Source organism: Perca flavescens, chromosome 4 (genome assembly GCF_004354835.1).
Source record: "Perca flavescens isolate YP-PL-M2 chromosome 4, PFLA_1.0, whole genome shotgun sequence".
In the NCBI taxonomy this organism is placed as follows: domain Eukaryota; kingdom Metazoa; phylum Chordata; class Actinopteri; order Perciformes; family Percidae; genus Perca; species Perca flavescens.
Window position 1 is genome coordinate 39,424,314 of NC_041334.1, and position 23,577 is coordinate 39,447,890.

At 41.4% G+C, this 23,577-nt stretch overlaps 1 protein-coding gene across 8 annotated transcripts in view; it reads right to left on the bottom strand.

Moving 5' to 3' along the window:
* Nucleotides 1–23,577, bottom strand: part of slmapa (sarcolemma associated protein a) — a 111,725-nt gene that overhangs the window by 48,407 nt on the left and 39,741 nt on the right. For 7 of the 8 annotated variants that reach the window (XM_028576476.1, XM_028576481.1, XM_028576479.1 and 4 more), the window contains 8 exons: nucleotides 14,391–14,427; nucleotides 10,233–10,295; nucleotides 7,976–8,071; nucleotides 4,756–4,827; nucleotides 4,488–4,628; nucleotides 3,146–3,283; nucleotides 1,203–1,371; nucleotides 620–670 (listed from right to left, as the gene is read on the bottom strand). In XM_028576476.1, the coding sequence (XP_028432277.1) occupies nucleotides 620–670; nucleotides 1,203–1,371; nucleotides 3,146–3,283; nucleotides 4,488–4,628; nucleotides 4,756–4,827; nucleotides 7,976–8,071; nucleotides 10,233–10,295; nucleotides 14,391–14,427 (767 nt within the window). The remainder of the gene's footprint in view (nucleotides 1–619; nucleotides 671–1,202; nucleotides 1,372–3,145; nucleotides 3,284–4,487; nucleotides 4,629–4,755; nucleotides 4,828–7,975; nucleotides 8,072–10,232; nucleotides 10,296–14,390; nucleotides 14,428–23,577) is intronic. The other variant, XM_028576482.1, reaches the window with a different exon arrangement.

Sequence of the window (23,577 nt, forward strand, 5' to 3'; positions counted from 1 at the left end):
TATTTTAGATTCTTCAAAGTAGCCACCCTTTGCTTTTTTATTAATAAGGGAAATAATTCCACTAATGAACCCTGACAAAGCACACCTGTGAAGGTAAAACCATTTCAGGTGACTACCTCATGAAGCTCATTGAGAGAACACCAAGGGTTTGCAGAGTTATCAAAAAAAGCAAAGGGGGGCTACTTTGAAGAATCTAAAATATAAGACATGTTTTCAGTTATTTCACACTTTTTTGTTAAGTACATAATTCCATATGTGTTCATTCATAGTTTTGATGCCTTCAGTGAGAATCTACAATGTAAATAGTCATGAAAATAAAAAGGAAACACATTGAATGAGAAGGTGTGTCCAAACCTTTGGCCTGTACTGTATGTGTAAACGGGGCCTAAAGCTTGTAATTCTAATTGAAAAGTGAGTAGAAGAATAAGAAGAGCCAGACTTCCACTTTGACAGACAGAGAGACAGATGAGAACAAGGAGAGCAGCGAGCAACAGGATGTTGTTATGTGGACACCATGCAGGAAGTTGTCATGCATCATTAGAGCAGGAAAAGGGAAGTGAAGTCAGCGGCCAGAGAGACAAACGGCGGCGGAGAGCGGAGCAGAGACATGTGCACTCACCCAGGCTGTTGTTTTCTTTAATGCTTTTCTCTTGGAGCTGTTCTAACCGAACTGTAAACAACAACAACAACAACAATAGCAGAGACAAGTTGACTCACAGGAAGCCCCGGCTGAGCCCCCATGATTGGACAAACGCTGCTCTGACCCAGACACTGGTTGCTGTGGTAACTCTTGTGTCAAAAGTGATTGGCCTGCAGGCTGCAGTATGTCAGCTTGTTAAAAGTTACGACAGGATGGTGTTTGTGTGTGTGAGTGTGTTGGTGCGAATAAGTGTGTGTGTGTGTGTGTGTGTGTGTGTGTGTGTGTGTGTGTATAGACAATACAATACAATTCATAAAAAGCCAATTTCACAATCACCATCATAATACCAACAATTCCACAAGAATGAAAGTATAATACGTCCAAAAACATTTCCAGTACTAGAACAGCGAGGGTGTCTGTCTGTATGTATGTGTGTCTCTGTGTGTGTCTGTATGTGTGTGTGTGTGTGTGTGTGTGTGTGTGTGTGTCTCTGTGTGTGTGTGTTTGTGTCTGTGTGTGTGTGTGTGTGTGTGTGTGTGTGTGTGTGTGTGTGTGTGTGTACCCTGCAGAGCAGCGAGCCTCTCGTTAGTGAAGTCGTTGTCTGCCTGCAGAGCTTCGATGCGAGCCTGGAGAACCTGCTCCTTCTCCTCCATCTCCTCGATCCTCAGCTCCAACTCTCTCTTCTCTGTCGCTCCGCGCTGGGTCAACTCCTCCTGCCGGCCCTCAGCCGCCTGGGAGAGGAGAGGGGGAGGAGAGAGAGAGAGAGGGAAAGGGAGAGAGGGAGAAAGAGGGAGAGAGAGAAAGGGAGAGAGAGAGAGAGAGAGAGGGAGAGAGAGAGACAGAGGGAGAGAGAGGGAGATAGAGAGAAAGAGGGAAAGGGAGAGACAGAGAGGGAGAGAGAGAGGAGGGAGAGAGAGGGCGAGGGAGAGGGAGAGAAAGAGACAAAGAGAGAGGGGGAAAGGAGAAGGAGAGAGAGAGAGACAAAGAGAGAGGGGGAAAGAAGGAGGGGGAGAGGGAGAGGGAGATAGAGAGAGAGGGAGAGAGAGAGGGAGGGAGAGGGAGAGAGAAAGAGAGAGAGAGGGAGAGGGGAGAGAGGGGGAAAGAAGGAGAGGGAGGGAGAGAGGGAGGGAGAGGGAGAGAGAGAGGGAGAGAGAGGGGAGAGAGGGGGAAAGAAGGAGAGGGAGGGAGAGAGACCGAGACACAGAGAGAGAGAGAGGGAGGGGATGGAGAAGTAATAGGGAAACCGACAAACCAGGAAAGAATAAGGGAATAAGGGAGGAGAAAGGGGAGAAAGTGTAGAGCAAGGAAGGTGAGTGGTAGAGAAGGGGGAGGATTACATGAGGGGAGAAAAGAGGACAGAATTCAAAGTCAGGAGGAAGGGAAAGGACAAACATACGAGAAAGAGTAAACAGAGACGGAGAGAGAAAAGTATTTTTTTCATTCAGAACACGAGAAAATAAGAGTTTAGTCTTACAAATCTTAATGAGCTAAATAATAGTTTTTCTCGATTTTTCTGTTTTTGTGATCGTTGGGAGCTGAAATCATAATCGCGATTAAATTTCGATTAATTGCACAGCCCTACACCATAATTTATAAAACATATTTGGCCCCGAAACAATGTGCAAAATTAAATATTGCAGGGATATTAAATCCTGTCTCGTAATATAGAGTAACATCCATCCCACACTTATATTCCAGTGTCTGTGCAGTAGAGCTGTGTTCGATTGAAGAAATTCATAGTAGACTAACGCCAATTCAAATCGTATCGACTAATCGATTAGTTGATGTAATCGACCGATCTGTAAATCTGAGTTTCTCCGCAAAGAGTCATGTTGAAAGGATGCATATATTGAATAAGATAATAGCCTCCTTTGCATATTTAAATACACCTTTTCAGAAAACTTGTTATACAACAAATAACTGCCTTAATGAAAGTAATCAAAGTAGGTTTCCCGGGGATATCTGTTAGGTAAAATGTCAACCCTTAATTCTTGTGTTTACCAGAGATGTGCTCGTACGTTTCTTGGAAATAAGTCATTCAGCATGAAAAAAGCATCAAACATGACTAATGGACTAAAGAGATCTGAGTTGACTAAGACCAAAATAACCGATTAGTCGACTAATTGACCAAGAGGGAGCAGCCCTACTGTGCAGGTTAGGGCTGTCCTCAACTAAAGAAATTCTTAGTCGACTAACACTTATAGGATTTTGTCGACTAATCGATTAGTTGATTTAATCGACAGAGCTGTGAGCTTTGAGAGGTGGTTAAGACTAGAAAAGCAAAATATAAATGTAGTTAATTAACCATCTGTAAAACTGAGTTTCTCCACAATTAATCCTGCAAAAGCACCACTTTAAATCTTGTGTTTACCATAAATGTGCTCAGAAGTTTCTTGGAAATGAGTAATTAAGCATGAATAAGCATAAAAAATGACTAATGGACTAAAGAAATCTTAGTCGACTAAGACCAAAACGACTAAGAGGTGGCAGCCCTAGTGCAGGTACCTTAATTTTATCAGTGAGCTCTTTGATCTCGTTGACGGCAGCGTTGTACTTGTTGGCGAGCTCCCTCAGCTCCTCCTGGCCCCGCTCAGACATCTCCTTCAGGTGGGTGCACTCGTCCTCCGTGTTACTGAGGGAGCGCTGCACGACAGCACACAACTAATCAGGCTCTGGCATTCCTCTAAATGACAAATTATCATGACAGAGAGTGCATACTGTGTACGTGTGTGTGTACATACGTGCATTTGTGTGGGTGTGCGTGTGTGTGTGCGCGTGTGTGTGTGTGTGTGTGTGTGTGCATGTGTGTGTACGTGCATTTTGTGTGTGTGTGTGTGTGTGTGCGTGCATGTGTGTACGTGCGTTTGTGTGTGTGCACGTGTGCATGTGTGTGTGTATGTGCGTTTGTGTGTGTGTGTGTGTGTGCATGTGTGCGTGCGTGCATGTGTGCGTGCATGTGTGTGTGTGTGTATACGTGCGTTTGTGTGTGTGCACGTGTGCATGTGTGTGTGAGTGCGTGTGTGTGTGTACGTACGTGCGTTTGTGTGTGTGGGTGTGCACATTTGTGTGTACGTGTGCGTACGTGCATTTGTGTGTGTATGCATGTGTGTGTCTGTTCGTGCATGTGTGTGTATGCGTGCATGTGTGTGTGTGTACATACGTGCATTTGTGTGTGTTCATGTGTGTGTGTCTACGTGCTTTTGTGTGTGTGGGTGTGCACGTGTATGTGTGTACGTACGTTTGTGTGTGGGTGAGCACGTGTGTGTGTGTGTGTGTGTGTGTGTGTGTGTGTGTGTGTGTGTGTGTGCGTCCATGTGTGTGTACGTGTGTTTCTGTGTGTGGGTGTGCATGTGTGAGTGTGTGTATTTGTGTGTACGTGTGCGTACGTGCATTTGTGTATGTGTATGCGTGTGTGTGTTCATGCATGTGTATGTGTACGTGTGTGTTTGTGTACATGCGTTTGCCCGCGTGTGTGCGTGCGTATGTGTACGTGCATGTGTGTGTGTATGTGCGTTTGCGTGCATGTGTGCATGCGTGTGTGTACGTGCATGTCTGTGTGTATGTGCGTTTGCGTGCATGTGTGCATGCGTGTGTGTACGTGCATGTGTGTGTGTATGTGCGTTTGCGTGCATGTGTGCGTGTGTATATGTGTGTGTACTCTCTTCTCCCTTTCCTGCTTTCAGTCTTTAATCCAGTTTGTGTCAGAAAGTTTGGCCATGATGATGCAGACTAACTTGATTGTGTGTGTGTGTGTGTGTGTGTGTGTGTGTGTGTGTGTGTGTGTGTGTGTGTGTGTGTGTGTGTGTGTGTGTGCGTGTGTGTGTGCGCGCGCGTGCGTGCATCCTACCTCCACCTCTGACAGCTTTCGGACCACTTCGATCTTCTCCTGCAGGACTCTCCTCAGAGACTCCTTCGCTGTCGTCTCGTAGTTGTGTTTGTCCTCCTGAAGAGCCAAAAGCTCCTTACGGATCCCTTCCTCCGTCTGGGACTGTCCGAGAAGATTATTATCATTTATTTTTAAAGTGGATGTTCATTTTGATTTAATTTTGACCCATTTATTGCAAGAGAATTTGTTATTTCTCTCATGAGATACTGTAATAGAAGCGCATTATTACCTTGGAGTAAGCCTGTAGCTGACTGCCCATCACCTCCAGTCTGGAGAGCAGACGATCTTCATCGATCAGAGCCTGGCGAGGACACACTCAGTTTACAGCAGTGTTGGACATGTTTGTTCATATCATATATAGATATATAGATAAATAGATAAAAGGGGATGCTGGGTAATCCTTTCACGCAGAGCCTGGCGAGGACACACTCCGTTTACAGCAGTGTTGGTAGTAGGAGTGACCCCGAATAGTCGAAGATTCGATGCATCGATATGCGTAGGCTGATTTGACCACCAATCTCACTGTCGAATCTTCGCGGGTGTTATTATCAAACGAGGATCATACCATTTTGCCAATATGGGGGTGCTCATTGTCCAATTTAATTTCACACAGAACTACTGTTTTTTTGTACGGTTATATTAACTTGTATACAGCCTTTAATTATGATAATGCTGTAAAAAAAAACGTGAAAAGAAAGAAGCGTTCAATAAATATTTTTTACGTGTGTGTGTGTGTGTGTGTGTGTGTGTGTGTGTGTGTGTGTGTGTGTGTGTGTGTGTGTGTGTAAATCCAACCACCCCTGTGACAGATTTAAGTTTCATTTCCCTGATCCGTGACAGACGAGGAGCATCTCGGCGGCAGAGATTAACGTTACTTAACGATGACTGGAAAAATAAAATCTAAAGTGTGAATGCACTTTGAAATGGTAAAAGATGATCCAAAAAAAAGTAAAAGGCAAGTTGTGGCAACAGCTCATGTCCTACCACTCGTCAACAACAAACATGGCTTTCCACTTAAAACGGGTAAGTTTATTACTTTCATATATAATGGCACTTTTAATTTACGAATAGCAATATCATATGTTGGGACTTAAAATAGATATTTTTTTCTAGATCCACCCACAATATCAGACTGACGACGGCAGTTCATCTAGTAGTAGTAGTAGTAGTAGTAGTAGTAGTAGTAGGCTATCAGAGTTGCGCCAAAACTAACTCAAAGAAAGCTAGATTTGAGTTTGCCATTGTCCGAGAAAAGGAAAAGAGAAATCACGGACAAAAGTGCAGAGTTTATTGCGCTCGACATGAGGCCAGTGAATGTTGTGGACGGTGGACGGAAGGTTTTTAAGAATTAATGCACACACACACATAGATGATTCGACTATCAGTCGACTATAGAAAGATTCAACAATTCTGATTCGAATGTGTAAATCCTTAGTCGGGGACACCCCTAGTTGGTAGAGAAATTAATCAAATCATCGATGCATCGAATCGTGGACATGGACAATGCTGCAGAAGATAATCGACCGGCTCATAATCGATTATTTCTGTTTCTAGCCCTAACAACATTTCTGTTGACATATTCTGGTATATATTTTGCACATTCAGGAAGTGCCATGTGCTCAGTGCTGTATAGTTTTATGTATCCAAGTTATTTAGTATTAGAGCACTGCAGAATGTTTGGTTTTTGAAGCTTGAAAAGCTATGAATTAAATATCCTACATGGCTATTTGACGCATCGAGATATCGAATCGAAGACATGCTAATCAAATCGGGAGATCAGTGAAGATTCTCACCTCTAAGTGTTGGACATGTTTGTTTATATCATACGAGATAGAAGGGGATGCTGGGTAAACCTTTCATGCAGAAGCAAATTACAGAATGCATTCCCAGTCGTCAAACCACTTTGATTTACAAGTCAGAACATGTCACTTCCATATTACGCATTTACAGCAAAACAGTAAATTCTTGTAAATTACAGTGTGATGAACATATTTCAGGTTCAATCATAAGTGTGAAATCAGAGTACTAGAGCTGCGACGATTAATCAATTCAATCGATTGGTTGTCAACTATTTAATTAATCAGCAACTATTTTGATAATCGATTAATCAGTTTGAGTTATTGTTTATGAAAACATTCCAGCTTCTTAAAATGTGAATATTTTCTGCTGTCTTTACTCCTTTATGACGGTGAACTACATATCTTTGAGTTGTGGACAAAACAGACAGACGTCTTGGGTTTTAAGAAACATTGATTTACATTTTTCAACATTTTCTGACACTTAATAGACCAAACAACTAATCGATTTATCTAGAAAATAATCGACAATGAAAATAATCGTTAGTTGCAGCCCTACAGAGTACTGTCACGGCACAGTCATTGTCCTATTGGCTGTTTTGGCCTACTGCCAGGCTGAGGTAGGTGTGGCTTACCTGCGTCAGAGATTACAAACGGTGAAGTTAAGGACAGATTGAGGGACTGTCGGGAAGAAAGTCATGTGTTTTCAGAATGCCCTCTTTTGTCCTATTAAGTTGTGTTAATGTCTGCCTCTTAAATGTCTACAAATGAACTATGAACAGTGTCCTTGGTGACGCTGCACCGTGGACTGAGGAGGACTAAGGTTGCCCTTTCATCCTTACTTTCAGCCTGCAGCGATAGTGTTTAGTTTCTGGAGTTTCATATGCACAAGTAAACAAAACTCTGGAAGCCCTAGACACGCAACGATAATATCCCGATTTCCCAGAGTGTGGTTATGCCGTGACAGTATACTATCACAACAGGCTGTAAATGTAGACAATGGTGTCAATATACAGGCAGTTCTGTGATATGCAATACAATAGATCTAAGATCTATCCTGTTTTACTGTATGTGTGAATACAGGAAATAATAATAATAAGTTAACAGAGAGCTGGAAATCCGTCATATACTGTTTTCATTCAGTGTTTAATACAGAGAGTGTCTGAGCCTGTACATCACACGTGTCAAACTCAAACTAATTTTGATCTGGCCCCTATATACATTTAGGTTCAAAATACATTTTGGCCCAAATACTTTAAGTCACTTTTCACAATGTTTTTCTTTTCGATATTTCTGCAATTTTTCCAAATGTTTTTGGCATTTTCTTTGTCATTTGTGTTGACCAAACTGTAAGTGAGAAGACTATATGAAACATGCAATAACACAGTAAAAAAGTATAAAAATATTCGACTTTTCCCAGGACATAAAAGTAATAAGCTATATGCCTGGCCCGTTTTCTAGTGTGGCCCTTAGCGGAGTTGAGTTTGACATCCCTGCTGTACATGTACACAGCTGTCGTTACGGCCACTACGTTACCAAACAGATAAACTGACCAAAGGCTAAACTGCCAGAAAGAGTGAAAACAGCTGGAGTTACAACTCTGAGGATGTATCATGACATCTGGGATAAAAGCATGCTAATGGTCTGTCCTACCTGCCAGCTGCTCTCTGAGGCCTCCTGAGTGTTGGCTAACAGTCGCTGCAGAGTGGCTAGCTTCTGCTCCAACATCTGCTCTCTGTGTAAGGCCTCCTGGCAGAGAGAGACAGAAAGATAATCAATGACTCCAATAACAAAAATCAATAATTAGATAGAAGATATCAGGAGGAACAAAAGCAACAGGGAAATGTTGATTAATATGCATTGTCCTAATCAAATAAACTTACATTTAAAGTGGGAAGGACAAGTAGTTGTAATTTTTATGTTTAAATTCTTCTTAAAGCTATAGCGCGTAATTTTTTTTATTTTAATGAACGTCAGTTACATTCAAGCCCTTGCCTGATGAGTTGCTACAAACCTAATAAAGACTATCAGCTCCACACAACTCTCTCTGGATTTCTCAGCTAGGGCTGTCCTCGACTAAAGAACTCCTTAGTCCACTAACATTTATAGGATTTTGTCGACTAATCGATTAGTTGATTTAATTGACAGAGCTGTGCTCTTTGAGAGGTGGTTAAGACTAGAAAAGCACAATATAAATGTAGTTAATTAACCATCTGTAAAACTGAGTTTCTCCACAATTAATCCTGCAAAAGCACCACTTTAAATCTTGTGTTTACCATATATGTGCTCCTAAGTTTCTTGGAAATGACTAATTAAGCATGAATAAGCATAAAAAATGACTAATGGACTAAAGAAATCTTAGTCGACTAAGACCAAAACGACCGATTAGTCGACTAATCGACTAAGAGGTGGCAGACCTATTCTCAGCATGGCTAGGTTGTGAAAACTGTGTCGTCCGGCGACTTTCGCACGCAGAAAATCAAGTGAAGATAATGACCTCTTGTCATGTCTACAGAACAGGACATGTTCTACTGGTTGGACAGTATAAAATATATAAATAAAGACCATGTCTACAGAACAGGACATGTTCTACTGGTTGGACAGTATAAAATATATAAATAAGGACCATGTCTACAGAACAGGACATGTTCTACTGGTTGGACAGTATAAAATATATAAATAAGGACCATGTCTACAGAACAAGACATGTTCTACTGGTTGGACAGTATAGAATATATAAATAAGGACCATGTCTACAGAACAGGACATGTTCTACTGGTTGGACAGTATAAAATATATAAATAAGGACCATGTCTGCAGGACAGGACATGTTCTACTGGTTGGACAGTAGAGAATATATAAATAAGGACCATGTCTACAGGACAGGACATGTTCTACTGGTTGGACAGTAGAGAATATATAAATAAGGACCATGTCTACAGGACAGGACATGTTCTACTGGTTGGACAGTATAAAATATATAAATAAGGACCATGTCTACAGGACAGGACATGTTCTACTGGTTGGACAGTATAAAATATATAAATAAGGACCATGTCTGCAGGACAGGACATGTCCTACTGGTTGGACAGTATAAAATATATAAATAAGGACCATGTCTACAGGACAGGACATGTTCTACTGGTTGGACAGTAGAGAATATATAAATAAGGACCATGTCTACAGGACAGGACATGTTCTACTGGTTGGACAGTATAAAATATATAAATAAGGACCATGTCTACAGGACAGGACATGTCCTACTGGTTGGACAGTATCAAATAAATATATAAAGAGAAAAGGACACAACTTTTCTTTCTCTTCTCTGATTCGTTTCATTTTGTTATCTCTATCCATTTCTTCACTTCCACCGTCACTCTGTTGAAATATGCACACACGTGGTACGCTCCATAGGGTTTGTCATGTAGTGGCCACGTGCGCTGACGTGCACCAACATGTGCACGTGGCACGGTAACTGGCCAATGAAACATGACCATTACAGCGTTTCAAGCTCTAAATCAAACACAACTAAGCCACACAGCCAACGGACGAGACACAGCGCTCCACAAAATAAACTAAATAACGATATTGAGTCGATATATATCTTGCACCCCTAGTGATCTCCTCTCCTATGTACCTGACATGTTAATGGTTCTTATATTTTTACTGGTATAAGTTTGGATGGATGACTATAAAATTACATCAGTTCAATGAAAGGCTGCAGAGTTTCTGTCCTCTTTTTTTTCTGTCCACACTGAAAATGTTCACAGAAGGCAAGGTTGCATGGTATCTGACATTAAAGACGTGTTACATAACATGAGCCAACTTTTATGCGTTAGTCCTCAGATTTACTGCCTTATAGAGCTTTAGAGTAGATCCACAGGATGCCCAGTAGGTGTCAGTGTGTTACCTGTAGATATTGGGAGAGCTGGAACAGTTCCTGAGAATACATACTGGGAGTGTTGGCTGCAACCTAGAAAACACACACACATGCATACGTCATGGCAACATAATAATGTCTCGAGTTAATTCAGACATCAAAAGCATATGCTGTACACACAAAACAACACAACACACACACACACACACACACACACACACAGACAAACAGACCGACAGACAGACACAGACACATTAAATATTCTGATCATAACTCAACAGGAGTTTCAGCACACAACTCACCCTAAATATATCTTCAGAACAAACTGTGTTTTTTATATTTAGATGCAGTGTTTCCTCTATAACCCCCGCGTGGCCAGAAAAATCATTTTCTTTAATGCCAAAAATAAAAGGCAAATATCCCCATGTACGAGGCAACTGTTTGTGGCTAGTTGATGTCTGTAACAGGCATTGTGCTGGACTTTTTATTTTGTTTTATTTCAACTTGTGACAGAGCCAGGCTTACAGTTCCCCCTCTTTCCAGTCTTAATGCTAAGCTAACCAAGTCCTGTATTTAACACGCAGACATGAGATCTGAACATCTAACTGTATTTCCAAAAATGTTGAACTATTCTTCACCTAATTTAAATGTTAAAAAAGTCTGATTGCAGTGAAGACAGGTGCATCATGACCCATTTGGGATGAAGCCAATGCTGCAGAGTATATGTACATGTACATTCTGTCCTTCTACATTTAGTAAATTTCCACCTTAAGTATGTGTCTGTGTCTTTTGAGACCCAGGAGATGCAAGGATCTTGCTGTAAGACAATTATGTTAGAGAAGTTGTTCAAATCTAATCACAGTTCCTCCCTGACACACACAGACACATGCACACACACCCGCTATCAGCTCCAGCCTAAATTCCTCAGACAGGTTACACTGAGGCCTTGTTGTTCTCACTGTTTCAAGGGAACAGAGAATAGGCCAGGGCAGCAAGGAAAGCTAACATGGTATGGTAATGGAGTATGGACTTTAACAATAAGCATGGCACTGTATCGTACAATATCAAATAATACAGTACAATACAACATTCATGTGTTCTGGCATGATTGGGTTTTACATTGCACGAGTCAGTTGAAATACCAAATGATAGGATGGCACTAAGTGCCATGTATCGAGAAAAACAATTATTTAGCTCATTACGTTTTGCAAGTAAACTCCTATTTTCTCGTGTTCTGAATGAAAAAATGAAGTTTAAATAGGAAAAGTACTTTTTACTATCGATTTATTGAACTTTTTTTAAGTTCAATAATTGCAACATCTTTGCAGAAGTCAACGAGTAATCGTGTTGAATTATCGCAATTTCAATATTGACCAAAATAATAATAATTTTTTTTTTTTTTTTCCATAATCGAGCAGAATCTTTCTAAAGCTCGAGACACACTAAGCCGATAATCGGCCGTTGGACAGTCTGGCGAGGTCAGTGACTTGAGTCTGTTCGGTGTGTTACGTGCCTTCGTCCGTCCGAGGAGCCATCGGCGTTCATTTTGGCCGATGACTTGTTGAATTGGAAGGCGGGCACTGCCTATAGTCGGACTCAAATAACCAATCTGATTGGTGGAGAGCTAACCCGGAAAAGGGGAGCGGAATGAGCGTGACTAGAGTCTCTTAAAATCTGATGAAAATCTTTTAAACTGACCTGTGTTGATCTGAGATGACAGATTCAGACACTGTACACACAAACACACACACACACACACACACACACACACACACACACACACACACACACACACACACACACACACACACACACACACACACACACACACACACACACACACAGCCTGTTTCTCTCTCTTTAAATGTTTTCCGAAACATGTCTCTGTGAACTATTTTAGTCCAATATGAGATCAGATTCTGAACGAGACACCATGACATTCTGGCTTTGAATTTCCAGAGAAACCAGACCCATGTGACGCGTTCGTCCAATCAGCTGCCGGTTTTCATTTTTGGGCGACAACACAGAGTAGCGCCGCCCGCTGCTATGGAGACGTATTAGGTCTCGTCTCTTCGGTGAGTTCTGAGGAACTTTTTGGACCAACTCGGGGAGACTGATCAGTCACACTGGCTTTACTGCCGATGGTCGGCCGTCTGGTTGGTGTTAGAGATTGTCCGATACCGATACCAGTATCGGTATCGGCTCCGATTCTGCCTAAAACGCTGGTATCGGTATCGGGAAGTACTGGAGTTTATGCATCGATCCCTAATAAGTAATCAAGCCCTAAAGAAAATCTACATTAAAGTAGTTTATTTATGTTCTTTTTCCGTTATAACTGACAAACTGGAGAATAAAAGAAAGTTCTACAGCATTCATTGTTTGTGTTTGTTCATGTTTCACAAAGACTTAGAAATCATATCACATCCATACAGGGATAGTAGTATACAGCTGTTAAAACATAATGAAATATATGACACACTGGGAGTCGGTATCGGGAAGCAAAAAAGTGGTATCGGGCCATCTCTAGTTGGTGTGTCACAACCTTCATACACTGAAAGCTGCATGCTGATTGGCTCAACTCTCTATAAAGTAGCACCAGTCATACCAGTGTCAATATTTGGGAGTTTAAAGAATCTAAACAATTTATCCATTAACAGTATTTAAATGTTACAGATGTAGCTCTTTTAAAATCTAACCTCGATATAAATAAATGTTGATTGGACTGATTGATAACATTAACAATCTTATATCCGATTCTTACAAAATTGTACAGGTATGTTTACATGCTGTTTAATGTAAATGGACTGTTCTTACATCTTATATGTGCAGCAGCTGAGCAGCTGATTGGTTATCCAGCCTGAAAACTGACATTAGCACAGTGCACTTTATCCCGGTGAATGTTAGTTTGGTCACTAAACATGTGTTCATTTTGGTAAATGGATGGATGGATGTTCAGAGTCTGTGGCTCTTGTGTTGCGTAGCAAGCAGATGCCCGACTCTGTGTGGCTGTCTGTCGTGCCTATGATAGAACAATAACATACTGCTTTATGCTAGATTTGATTGGCTGTATAGAAATAAGGTATCCATCCACGTAGACGGATACCGGAGCATTACTCCATCAAATGATTGCAAAACTATAGCCTGGTGAGACCTTCCTGATCTGGCTGAGCTCCAGTTCTCCTCTCAGATCAGTCTGGCATCTTGAGGTAGAGAAAATTTGGAGCCGTTTGCCAAACGACCGACCAATCAGCGTTGGTTTTGAGGCGGGTGTAGGAGTGACGCAATGAGAAGGACAGATGGTTTATCCAATCAGCTAACCAGGATTTTCAGACAGCGGTAGCCCTAATTCTGTTTGCCGCTCGCTAATGCTTTTTCCTCTTGAATCCTTCATTTGGAATATGGACCAGGAACCTGAAATGGGGCCTTTTATTCTTTTATTCCTAAATTCTCGTTACACAAACGGTAAATCTCCTTTACCGACATGTTGCTAGCTTGCTGAGCTAACAAGCTATGCTTTGACTGCAGCAGCAGCAGGGGTAGCCTGGCTTGTGGTTGTTTTTTTCATACGCTTCACTGATCTGATTGGTTGATTTGGCCCGTCTATCACCAACTATAGGTGGTGATAGACAGATGGTTTATCCAATCAGCTAGCCAGGATTTTCGCCCCTTCCCAAAAGTTCTCCAACGGTAAGTTCCCAGATGGATATGCCGAGCAAATGGGAAGCGATCCATCTGGTGGAGTCAGGTTAGCAAAACTAGGGGCGCCATCATGAAACCAAAAATAACAATATACATTTCTCGCTTTAGGTTTCAGATTTTTACCCTCAAAAGGAGAACATGGGGCATGTAACTTACAGAGCAGATATGTATAATGCAACATAGCAACAAAAATAAATTGCTAATGGTTTCACTTGAACTTTAAGACACCTGAAGACAAAAAGCACTCAAGTGAACGGTGGGAAGAAACACTTTTCCCCTTTGTTCCACATGAAAGACTTCTGTAGTGCTGCAGCACAAAGTGGCAGCAATCCCTGCATTCCTCTATCAGCTGACTACTACCATACACACACACACACACACACACACACACACACACACACACACACACACACACACAAGCTAATCTGAGCCACAGACAAACAGCTTGCACACGGGACAGGACGCCAACACACCCATTGGTGTTCTTACCTTGTCTACAGGTAGTGGTAACGGAGCCTGGATGACACTGAAATAGCAAGAGAGGAGAAACAGTTTGTCACCATGGAAACAGCAAGGAGGGAAGACACAAGGAGTAACCACGGCGACAGAAGAAGAAGAAGAAGAAAAAAGGCTCTTAAAAAGGTCTTGTGACACGTTTATTCAAGGTCTTTTAAATATCTGTGAAGGTTTTCTTTGGTTTGAAATGATTTTCCTTGTGTGGCCGGGTTGACTCAGTGGGTAGAGCAGGCGCACATATACTGAGAGGCTTATTCCTCGACACAGAAGTCCAGGGTTCGAGTCCGACCTGTGACCATTTCCTGCATGTCTTCCCCCTCTTTCTATCTCCCCACTTTCTCACCTAGCTGTCCTGTCAATTAAAGGCGGAAAAGCCCCCAAAAAAACAACATAGGGTTAGTTTCAGCAAATATGACAAAGTTAGTTTAATAAGTCTTACCTACTGCATCTTACAGCCTGTAGTGTGATTTGGAAAAATCCACAACTCCCTGTTCAGATGAACCAATCAGGGCCAGGGGGCGTGTCTAACTGCGTGTCAATCACTGCTCATGCAAACGCATTCATTCTCCCTTGTGGGGGGGAGGGGCTTAGGAGACCGTTTTTGGCTTTAGCAGAAAGGGGGAAGTTATTGATGTTAAAATTTCCTGGATCTTCACAATCCTACCTACAGCACCTTTAATACATACAAATACAATGAACAAATACAAATGTTAGGCTACTGGCATCGGATATTATAAAATACTTGTTTTTGTAGCCTTTTTGTGGGATTTAAGCTATGTTCAGTATGTTTGTTGTAAAGACGGTATTGGTTGATATTCACCATTATATTTTTGGAACATTTTTTATATTTTCAGAGTTTATCATCAACCCCACTCCCATCTATTTCTTTAGCTAAATATGTAATTAACAAATTTAACAAGTAGGTCTATGTAAATACAATTTTTTAACCTTTTATTTATCAAGGTAAGTCAATTCAGAACAATTTCTCATTTGCAGCAATGGCCTGTCATATTCATACAGTTACACATTCATACACAACTCCTGAGAAGTTGTTGATTTTCAAAATTGTTTGGTTAAGTCCTAAATCTTCCCAATCCTACCTACAGCACCTCTAAATTAGATTTGTTTTTCCTGGTAGCTGATTAGATTGATTGACTCGTTTAGCTCCCAGACATAACATCAGCTTCAACTAGAGCCGCAAGCATGCATGCACGCACAAGCCAGGTGTTTTACAGTATACGACATAACACAGATTGTCCCGTTAGGTGTATTAATATGGTCAAAAAACAAGTCCACACTACAACTTAATGCTCTAGAAAAATACTTTAATAGTGCAAATAAGGCACATGTTTCGGCCTTCCTCAGGTGCATTAATTTGGTCACAGTGAGAGTTGTTTCCACCATTCTCTATGTTGTACCACCCAGTGTTTCCTCTCTGTTTTAATTTGTAGTGGGGGCCCACCATGGCAAAATTTCTGCCACCACAGTATCAGAAACAGGGCTGTCCAAAAAATTTAGTCACGGTTGCCTTTTAAATTATCCTGCCGACATAATGCAATGTTGGCTGCCGCTCACGTCGCAATTTACAACAACTAGTAGAACTATTCAGAGGTTATTGGACCCGTCCAGTTTAACAACAAGTAGAACTATTCAGAGGTTATTGGACCCGTCCAGTTTAACAACAAGTAGAACTATTCAGAGGTTATTGGACCCGTCCAGTTTAACAACAAGTAGAACAATTCAGAGGTTATTGGACCCGTCCAGTTTAACAACAAGTAGAACTATTCAGAGGTTATTGGACCCGTCCAGTTTAACAACAAGTAGAACTATTCAGAGGTTATTGGACCCGTCCAGTTTAACAACTAGTAGAACTATTCAGAGGTTATTGGACCCGTCCAGTTTAACAGCAAGTAGAACTATTCAGAGGTTATTGGGCCCGTCCAGTTTAACAACCAGTAGAACTATTCAGAGGTTATTGGGCCCGTCCAGTTTAACTCCATACACTGTTGTGTTGATGTAGCTTATTGTCAAAATGTTCGCTTTCTTCCGAGTCGACTATTAAACCAACAGCTCCCCCAAAAACCTCACCGCGGTGGGTCCGTTCTAAGTGTAGACCTGTCAAATTTGACCATTTTTTCTATCAGAAATATGGGTTTCTTTTAACCAAATTGCCCTAAAAATAACATGGATGCATGGATATCTTAGCAGGTAAAATTAATGATTACTTTCATTGAATTTGGGGTGTTTTATTCAATTTTATAGCATTTGAAAAAAAAATTTTAAATGGTTTCAAAACAGTTTCCGGACTAAACTTTAACATACACCAGTCTGTGATCCACTCAACACCCGCTGATCTTGACTATTAGTCAAAATAATTAATAATTTCTGCTTCTTTTTTAACAAAACAAAAATAGGCATAATGTCATATAGGTTAGGTTTATTAACCATGAATACAAATAAAAAAATTAAAAAGCATTGGAAAAAATTTACCAAAATGTTTTAAAAAATTTCAAAAGCTTAAAAAAAAAAAAAAAAAAAAAAAAAAAAGCACCAAAAGAAGTTCATTTTTAATTTTCACCTGGAAGGACAAGTTCACGGTGGACGGTAGAGCTGGATATCGTTCAAAATCTTTCGATCCGGTGACAATTTCGATACCTCAGTTTCGATGCCGGTTCCTAACAATACTTTTTCCGATACCATATGCTTTAAAATCCATTTCAACATCAACAAAAATACATTAAACACAAAGCTTTTATTTTCCACCTTAATTGTGAATCAAAACAGTTGTCAAAATTAAAAAATTCTGGTAATTCTGGTATTCTCTGTGCCATAAAAGTATCGACGTTCGGTACCCAGCCCTAGGGGACGGGAAGACAACACAAGGGTTGAGTGCCCTTTAGTTCCTCAAAAAATTGGTTGTTGTTCGGACAGACCTGCCCCCACTGCTAAAAAAAAAATCCTTAAGGAACACTGATCACTCAAAGGACACAGGAGTTATGGCAGTAGTTGCATCAATGGTGATTTTAAAACAGAAACTTCAGATTTAACACTTAGAGCAGTAAGTTAACTGAGTCAACATTGTGGGCGAAATTGGCCACCTTCAGTTTCTACCCTGCCAGAACATGACCTCTGTCATTTAGTGGAGATATGTTTTCATGGTATTGTATCAACAGCCACACAAGGTCACACAAGTGTGTTTTAGTGGGGGTGAAGATCATACAGACTTTACCTGGAAACAGACCATTCAGGAATGAAGGTAAACGTGACTCTGGGTGAAATATAAGCCGACTGTGTTAATGTATAACTACCAACCAGCAGGAGCGGTGAAGAAAGCAGCAAATCCTACAACTATGAGGGCAAAACACAAGCCTCTCTCATTCAATTCATAATACAGGTACAGTAGGTTATAACATATATGTTATTCTAACCCCAGCGTAAGACATTTCAAATAGTTGTGTACTGCCATGCATCCATCGTCATCAGCAGCTCCAGCAGGGGACCCCAAACTTCCCTTTCCAGAGCCACACAAACAGCTCTGACTGGGGGACCCCAAGGTGTTCCCAGGCCAGGGTGGAGGGTGGCATATTTCGATATAAAAGGAGCAGCAGCTCTACTCCGAACTCCTCACGAAGGACTGAGCTTCTCACCCTCTCTCTTCAGTCTGGCTTTGAATTTCCGGAGACAACACACCCATGTGACGCGTTCGTCCAATCAGCTGCCCGGTTTTCATTTCTTGGGCAACAATACAGAGTAGCGCAAGTCTGTGGGGGACCCGACTGATCATTTCGAATGGCTTTACTGTCGGTCGGCTGTCTGGTTGGTGTGTCTCGGCTATAAGGGAGACGCCAGACACTGTACTGAGAAACCCCGCTTTGGCCACTTGTACCCTGGATCTCGTTCTTTCGGTCACGACCCAGCCTTTATGACCATTAGGTACAGTAAAGGGCAGGAACGAAAATTGACCAGGGAGTCCTGAGATATTGAGTTCTTCAGAATGGGACGGAAAGACACACATACAACCCAAAAACATTATAAAAACAAACTGATATTAAACTGGCTGTTTATATGAATCTAAAAGGCTGATATGTACACAGAAAATAAATGTTTTTAGGTGGAAAAAGTACTTTACTTGCTACTTTATTGCTGCGTTGTGCTCAAGGCCACAGCTTAGGTAAGTGAATTGGATAAAAGATAACCTCAAAAACTAAGCCAATAATTTGCTGAGTTAAGTGTTTTCAGAGCTGCATTACGTTGAGCTCTGCTGTCCGACGATCACTTGACACTAAGAATTACAAGTATCCTCCAGGAAATAATCATCATAAACATGTCCTCTCACGAACTTCACTGTCTCATAAGATACTAGATTTTGTATCTTTTATGTAGTTTTTTTTTTTTTTTTTTTCCCAAGGTCCCATGGTGCGGCTTTTTGGATGCTTTTATATAGACCTTAGGGGTCCCCTAATACTGTATCTGAAGTCTCTTTTATATAGACCTTAGTGGTCCCCTAATACTGTATCTGAAGTCTCTTTTATATAGACCTTAGTGGTCCCCTAATACTGTATCTGAAGTCTCTTTTATATAGACCTTAGGGGTCCCCAAATACTGTATCTGAAGTCTCTTTTATATAGACCTTAGGGGTCCCCAAATACTGTATCTGAAGTCTCTTTTTATATAGACCTTAGGGGTCCCCAAATACTGTATCTGAAGTCTCTTTTATATAGACCTTAGGGGTCCCCAAATACTGTATCTGAAGTCTCTTTTATATAGACCTTAGGGGTCCCCAAATACTGTATCTGAAGTCTCTTTTATATAGACCTTAGGGGTCCCCTAATACTGTATCTGAAGTCTCTTTTATATAGACCTTAGTGGTCCCCTAATACTGTATCTGAAGTCTCTTTTATATAGGCCTTAGTGGTCCCCTAATACTGTATCTGAAGTCTCTTTTATATAGACCTTAGTGGTCCCCTAATACTGTATCTGAAGTCTCTTTTATATAGACCTTAGTGGTCCCTAATACTGTATCTGAAGTCTCTTTTATATAGACCTTAGTGGTCCCCTAATACTGTATCTGAAGTCTCTTTCCTGAAATTCAGCCTCTCTCATGGGGGGGCCAAATTCTCTGGGCGGGCAAAGCAGAGAAAGGGGAGGTAACCTTTCTCCTTATGATCTCATAATGAGAAGATTTCTGATTGGTCCATCTGAGCTTTCATTTTTCTCAAAGGCAGAGCAGGATACCCAGGGCTCAGTTTACACCTTACACAATCACCATTTCTAGCCACTGGGGGACCATAGGCAGGCTAGGGGAACTCATATTAATGTTAAAAAACCTCATAAAGTGAAATGTTCATGCCATGGAACCTTTAATACGTCTCTGTGAGCTGTGACAGATCATTTCAGCTACATTTCACATAGTAAAATTGATTTAATAAATGTTACAAAATTCATAATTATATGTACAGTTTACTTAGCCAAGGGATTACTAAAAAAACGGCACACAGAATGAAACTGGCTGTAAATACACACAAATTAATTGTCTGAATGTCTGTGTGATTGCTGCAACACTGGTGGTGAGACCTAACAAGGACTTTATGTCCTTAATGACTCCATCTAACTGCGTGGTTCCAACAATTTGTTTCTGCTACATTCATTCAGTCACAGTGGTCTGTCAAGCGTTAATTTTCAATACTGCGGCAATCATTGTGCATAATGTTGCCTTATTTATCACTACTGCCTGCAGCAGTTCTGTCACTCAAAACAGCATCATCACAGCAGGAGGCCCCATATCCACAATGAGATTTTTTTTGTTGCCAGTTCATAAATCAAATTATCCATCCATTATCCACACAAGGATTTTGACAATCTGTAAGCTGGGGCTTCACTTATGAGGTTGAACTCATTGCTAAGGTTTGACTTGCATTTCTTTCCACTGTATTTTACATTAAATCAGGCAACAGTGGGGCCAGTCTCAGTTTTTATCCATGCTGGCAGCATGGCTCTAGGAATGGCAATGTAGAGCTGTAACAAGGCCAGAGCTCCACAAGTCCATTTTGATTGACAGCTTTTTAAAAGCCCAAACCCGTTTACAGTCCGATATTAACAGAATGTGAAACGCAAGCCCGAGTCCGGCCTGAGCCCATGTAAAATGATAGAAATTAAGACCTTGAGCTCTATGGCATTGTAAGTCTGTCTGTCGTTCAGTCCACTTTGGTCCACGCTGAAACATCTCGACCCATGAGGGTCACGCATTTGAGGTTTTTCCACAAGTATTTGACATATTGTCATTCATGCATTTTAAAAAGATGGGAAAAGTGGCCGGGATGAATCAGTGGGTAGAGCAGGCGCACATGTACTGAGAGGTTTATGCCTTGATGCAGAGGTCCAGGGTTCGAATCAGACCTGTGACATTTGCTGCATGTCTTCCCCCTCTCTCCCCTTTCTCACCTAGCTGTCCTGTCAAAAATTAAAGGCCCAAAAAAATCAATCAAATGATGCCTAGTCCTAGTCCTGGAGGACACTTGGAACAAGGCTCACCGGAACATCAAGTCCACGCTCGCCCAGAGGAATCAGTCATCCACATCAGATCTAGCTGAGCTGTGTGTTTTGCATGCAGTCCAGCAGTGACTGATGATGGAAAACTCTGGCAGTAGTTTCCATCTGTGCCCTGCTCAGATATTTCTACCACTAAAGAGGTTTTACAAATCACACCGAAACTCAAGACCTGTCATAGAAGACCCATGAACATTTTGTCTCGCATATTTTCTTCTGTACTTCTTTAAGTACATGTGTACGAAAGACTAAGCTAATGAAAGGTTAAATATCATTGTGAATCTTCGCCCACTGATACTGTCTGGTAAATATAAGAGGTCCTCTGCAGTTGCCGGAACTATCTGAACTCTTTTATACATTTTTTATTGTCAGGTTTAATGTAGTCTCGCTTTGGCAGACCTTCCTCCACAGCGCTGCAGAGGAGGGTCTGACTAGTCCACACAGCATTCCTGGATTGGAGAAAAAAAGGGCTCTGGTTTACGACATTTCTTTAAATCAATCTCAATCATCTTGGGCAGCGCCAAGCACTGGAAAGAGCTCGCAACAAATTACTAGGGGTGGGGGGAAAAAAATCGATACAGCATAGTATCGCGATATTTCCCGTGGCAATACTGTATCGATACACAGACGCCAAGTAGCGATCTTTTATTATTTAAATTGCACATCAGAATTTAACTTTTTGGTAGTAGAATAATAAAATCAATTGCTTATTCAGTCCACCAGATGGCACTGTTTGTTTTCTGGTGAGGTCAGCGGGGTGACTGTCAGCGTGCAGGAGGATGTAGATAAAATAAACATGGCAGCGTCAGAGAAAGAAATCAGAAATGCACCATCTGCGTTTAAATCAAGTGTTTGGACTTTTTTCGGATTTTTTAACATGGAGGGGACAACTGAGATGGATATGAGACATGGGATTTGCAAGGAGTGTCGTATGCAAATAAAATACTCAGGGAATACCACAAACATGAGGGCTCATCTCACACGCCACCATCCAGAGTTAGCGTTAGCCGAGGACGGTAGAGCTAATGCTAAACCAGCTCCGCCGAAAAACCAACCAACACTGGACACACTTAGCTTGACAAAGCTACCTCCCAATTCAGAGCGAGCTAAGAAAATAACTCAAGCCATCGCCTACTTCATGTGCAAAGACCTGCGTCCATACAACGTTGTGGAAAATGCAAAAAATACTGGAACCAAGGTACGTGACTCCGTCGCGCCGTTTTTGTACTCATTTTAATTGTAAAAAATACCTGTAGTAGCACAGCAGTGCATACCTGTTGGTATTACAGTCTAGTCCACCTTAATTAAAAATGCAAACAGTTCAGTTTGCCAGGTGTATACAACATCTATAACATATTCATTAAAGTGCTGGTTAGTTAGTCAGCTTGACAGTCACATTTTACAGCAATAAAATTCATGTGAGATGAACAAACAGATGTTGACAAAGTTTTCCTTTGGGGACATAATAATGAAGTTGGAAAAAAGGTAATAAATTGCAATATATTGCAGAATATCGCAATATGTTTAAAATCGCAATAATATCGTATCGTGACCTAAGTATCCTGATAATATCGTATCGTGGTACCTTTGGTGATTCCCGCCCCTACAAATTACACATTTTAAAAAGATGGGAAAAGTGGCCGGGTTGGTTCAGTGGGTAGAGCAGGCGCACATGTACTGAAAGGTTTATGCCTTGAAGCAGAGGTCCAGGGTTCGAATCCAACCTGTGACGATTTCCTGCATGTCTTCCCCCACTCTCTTTCCCCTTTCTAGCCTAGCTGTCCTGTCAAAAATTAAAGGCGGAAAAGCCCCGAAAAAAGTAGGACACTTGGAGGACCTCCCTACTTGCCACAGATTTGTACAGAGACAGGACTGTTTAAAACAAAGGAGTAACATTTCAACATAGCTGCTGCTTCTGGTTTAATCTCCTGTTTTCAGCAGACAGCATGAACAACAAACCCAACAGTTATCTGAACATACCACAAGAAATCAGCCGTGCGTTGTACGTTCTCTGGCAAATGTCAACCACTCCAGACTTCCAGCTTCATTTCATGGCAGCATGTTGAACAGTTTGAGCCTCACATTGTAAAACAAATCCTAAAAAGCTTGATTAACAATCAGCAGCTTGATCGGGGACATCTGAGCCTAATAATCCTGGTTCAGATTCTGCACAACAGAGACGTTACCTGTCAGACCTTCTTGCTGTGTGTGTCAGGTGGTGATCTGTCGCAGGACAAAGTTCACTGTTCGGCCTCTCTCTCTCAGCCTGACTCAACTAAAATGGAGCCTCCCTTTTTACTTCATTGTCTCTCTTAAGTTTTGGACCAGGCAGCTGATTCCTCTCTACTTTTTCCACAGCAACATAACACAAACTTACTTTCTTTCTACTCTTTGCGCCTGAGCAAAGCAGCTGATTTTTCTTCCTTTAACTTATGCAACTTACTGTAGCTCCACCCCTCTTGGCACTTACTGTGATGAAACAAACTCCCCCCTTTCTGCTGCAGCTATGGTTCTTCACTGCCGTTATGATCTGTGGGAGGCCAAATGTTTGCTGGATAACTAACCTGGCATTGCACGAAGGGGTGGAGTTCATCCATTTATTAACCCGGCATTC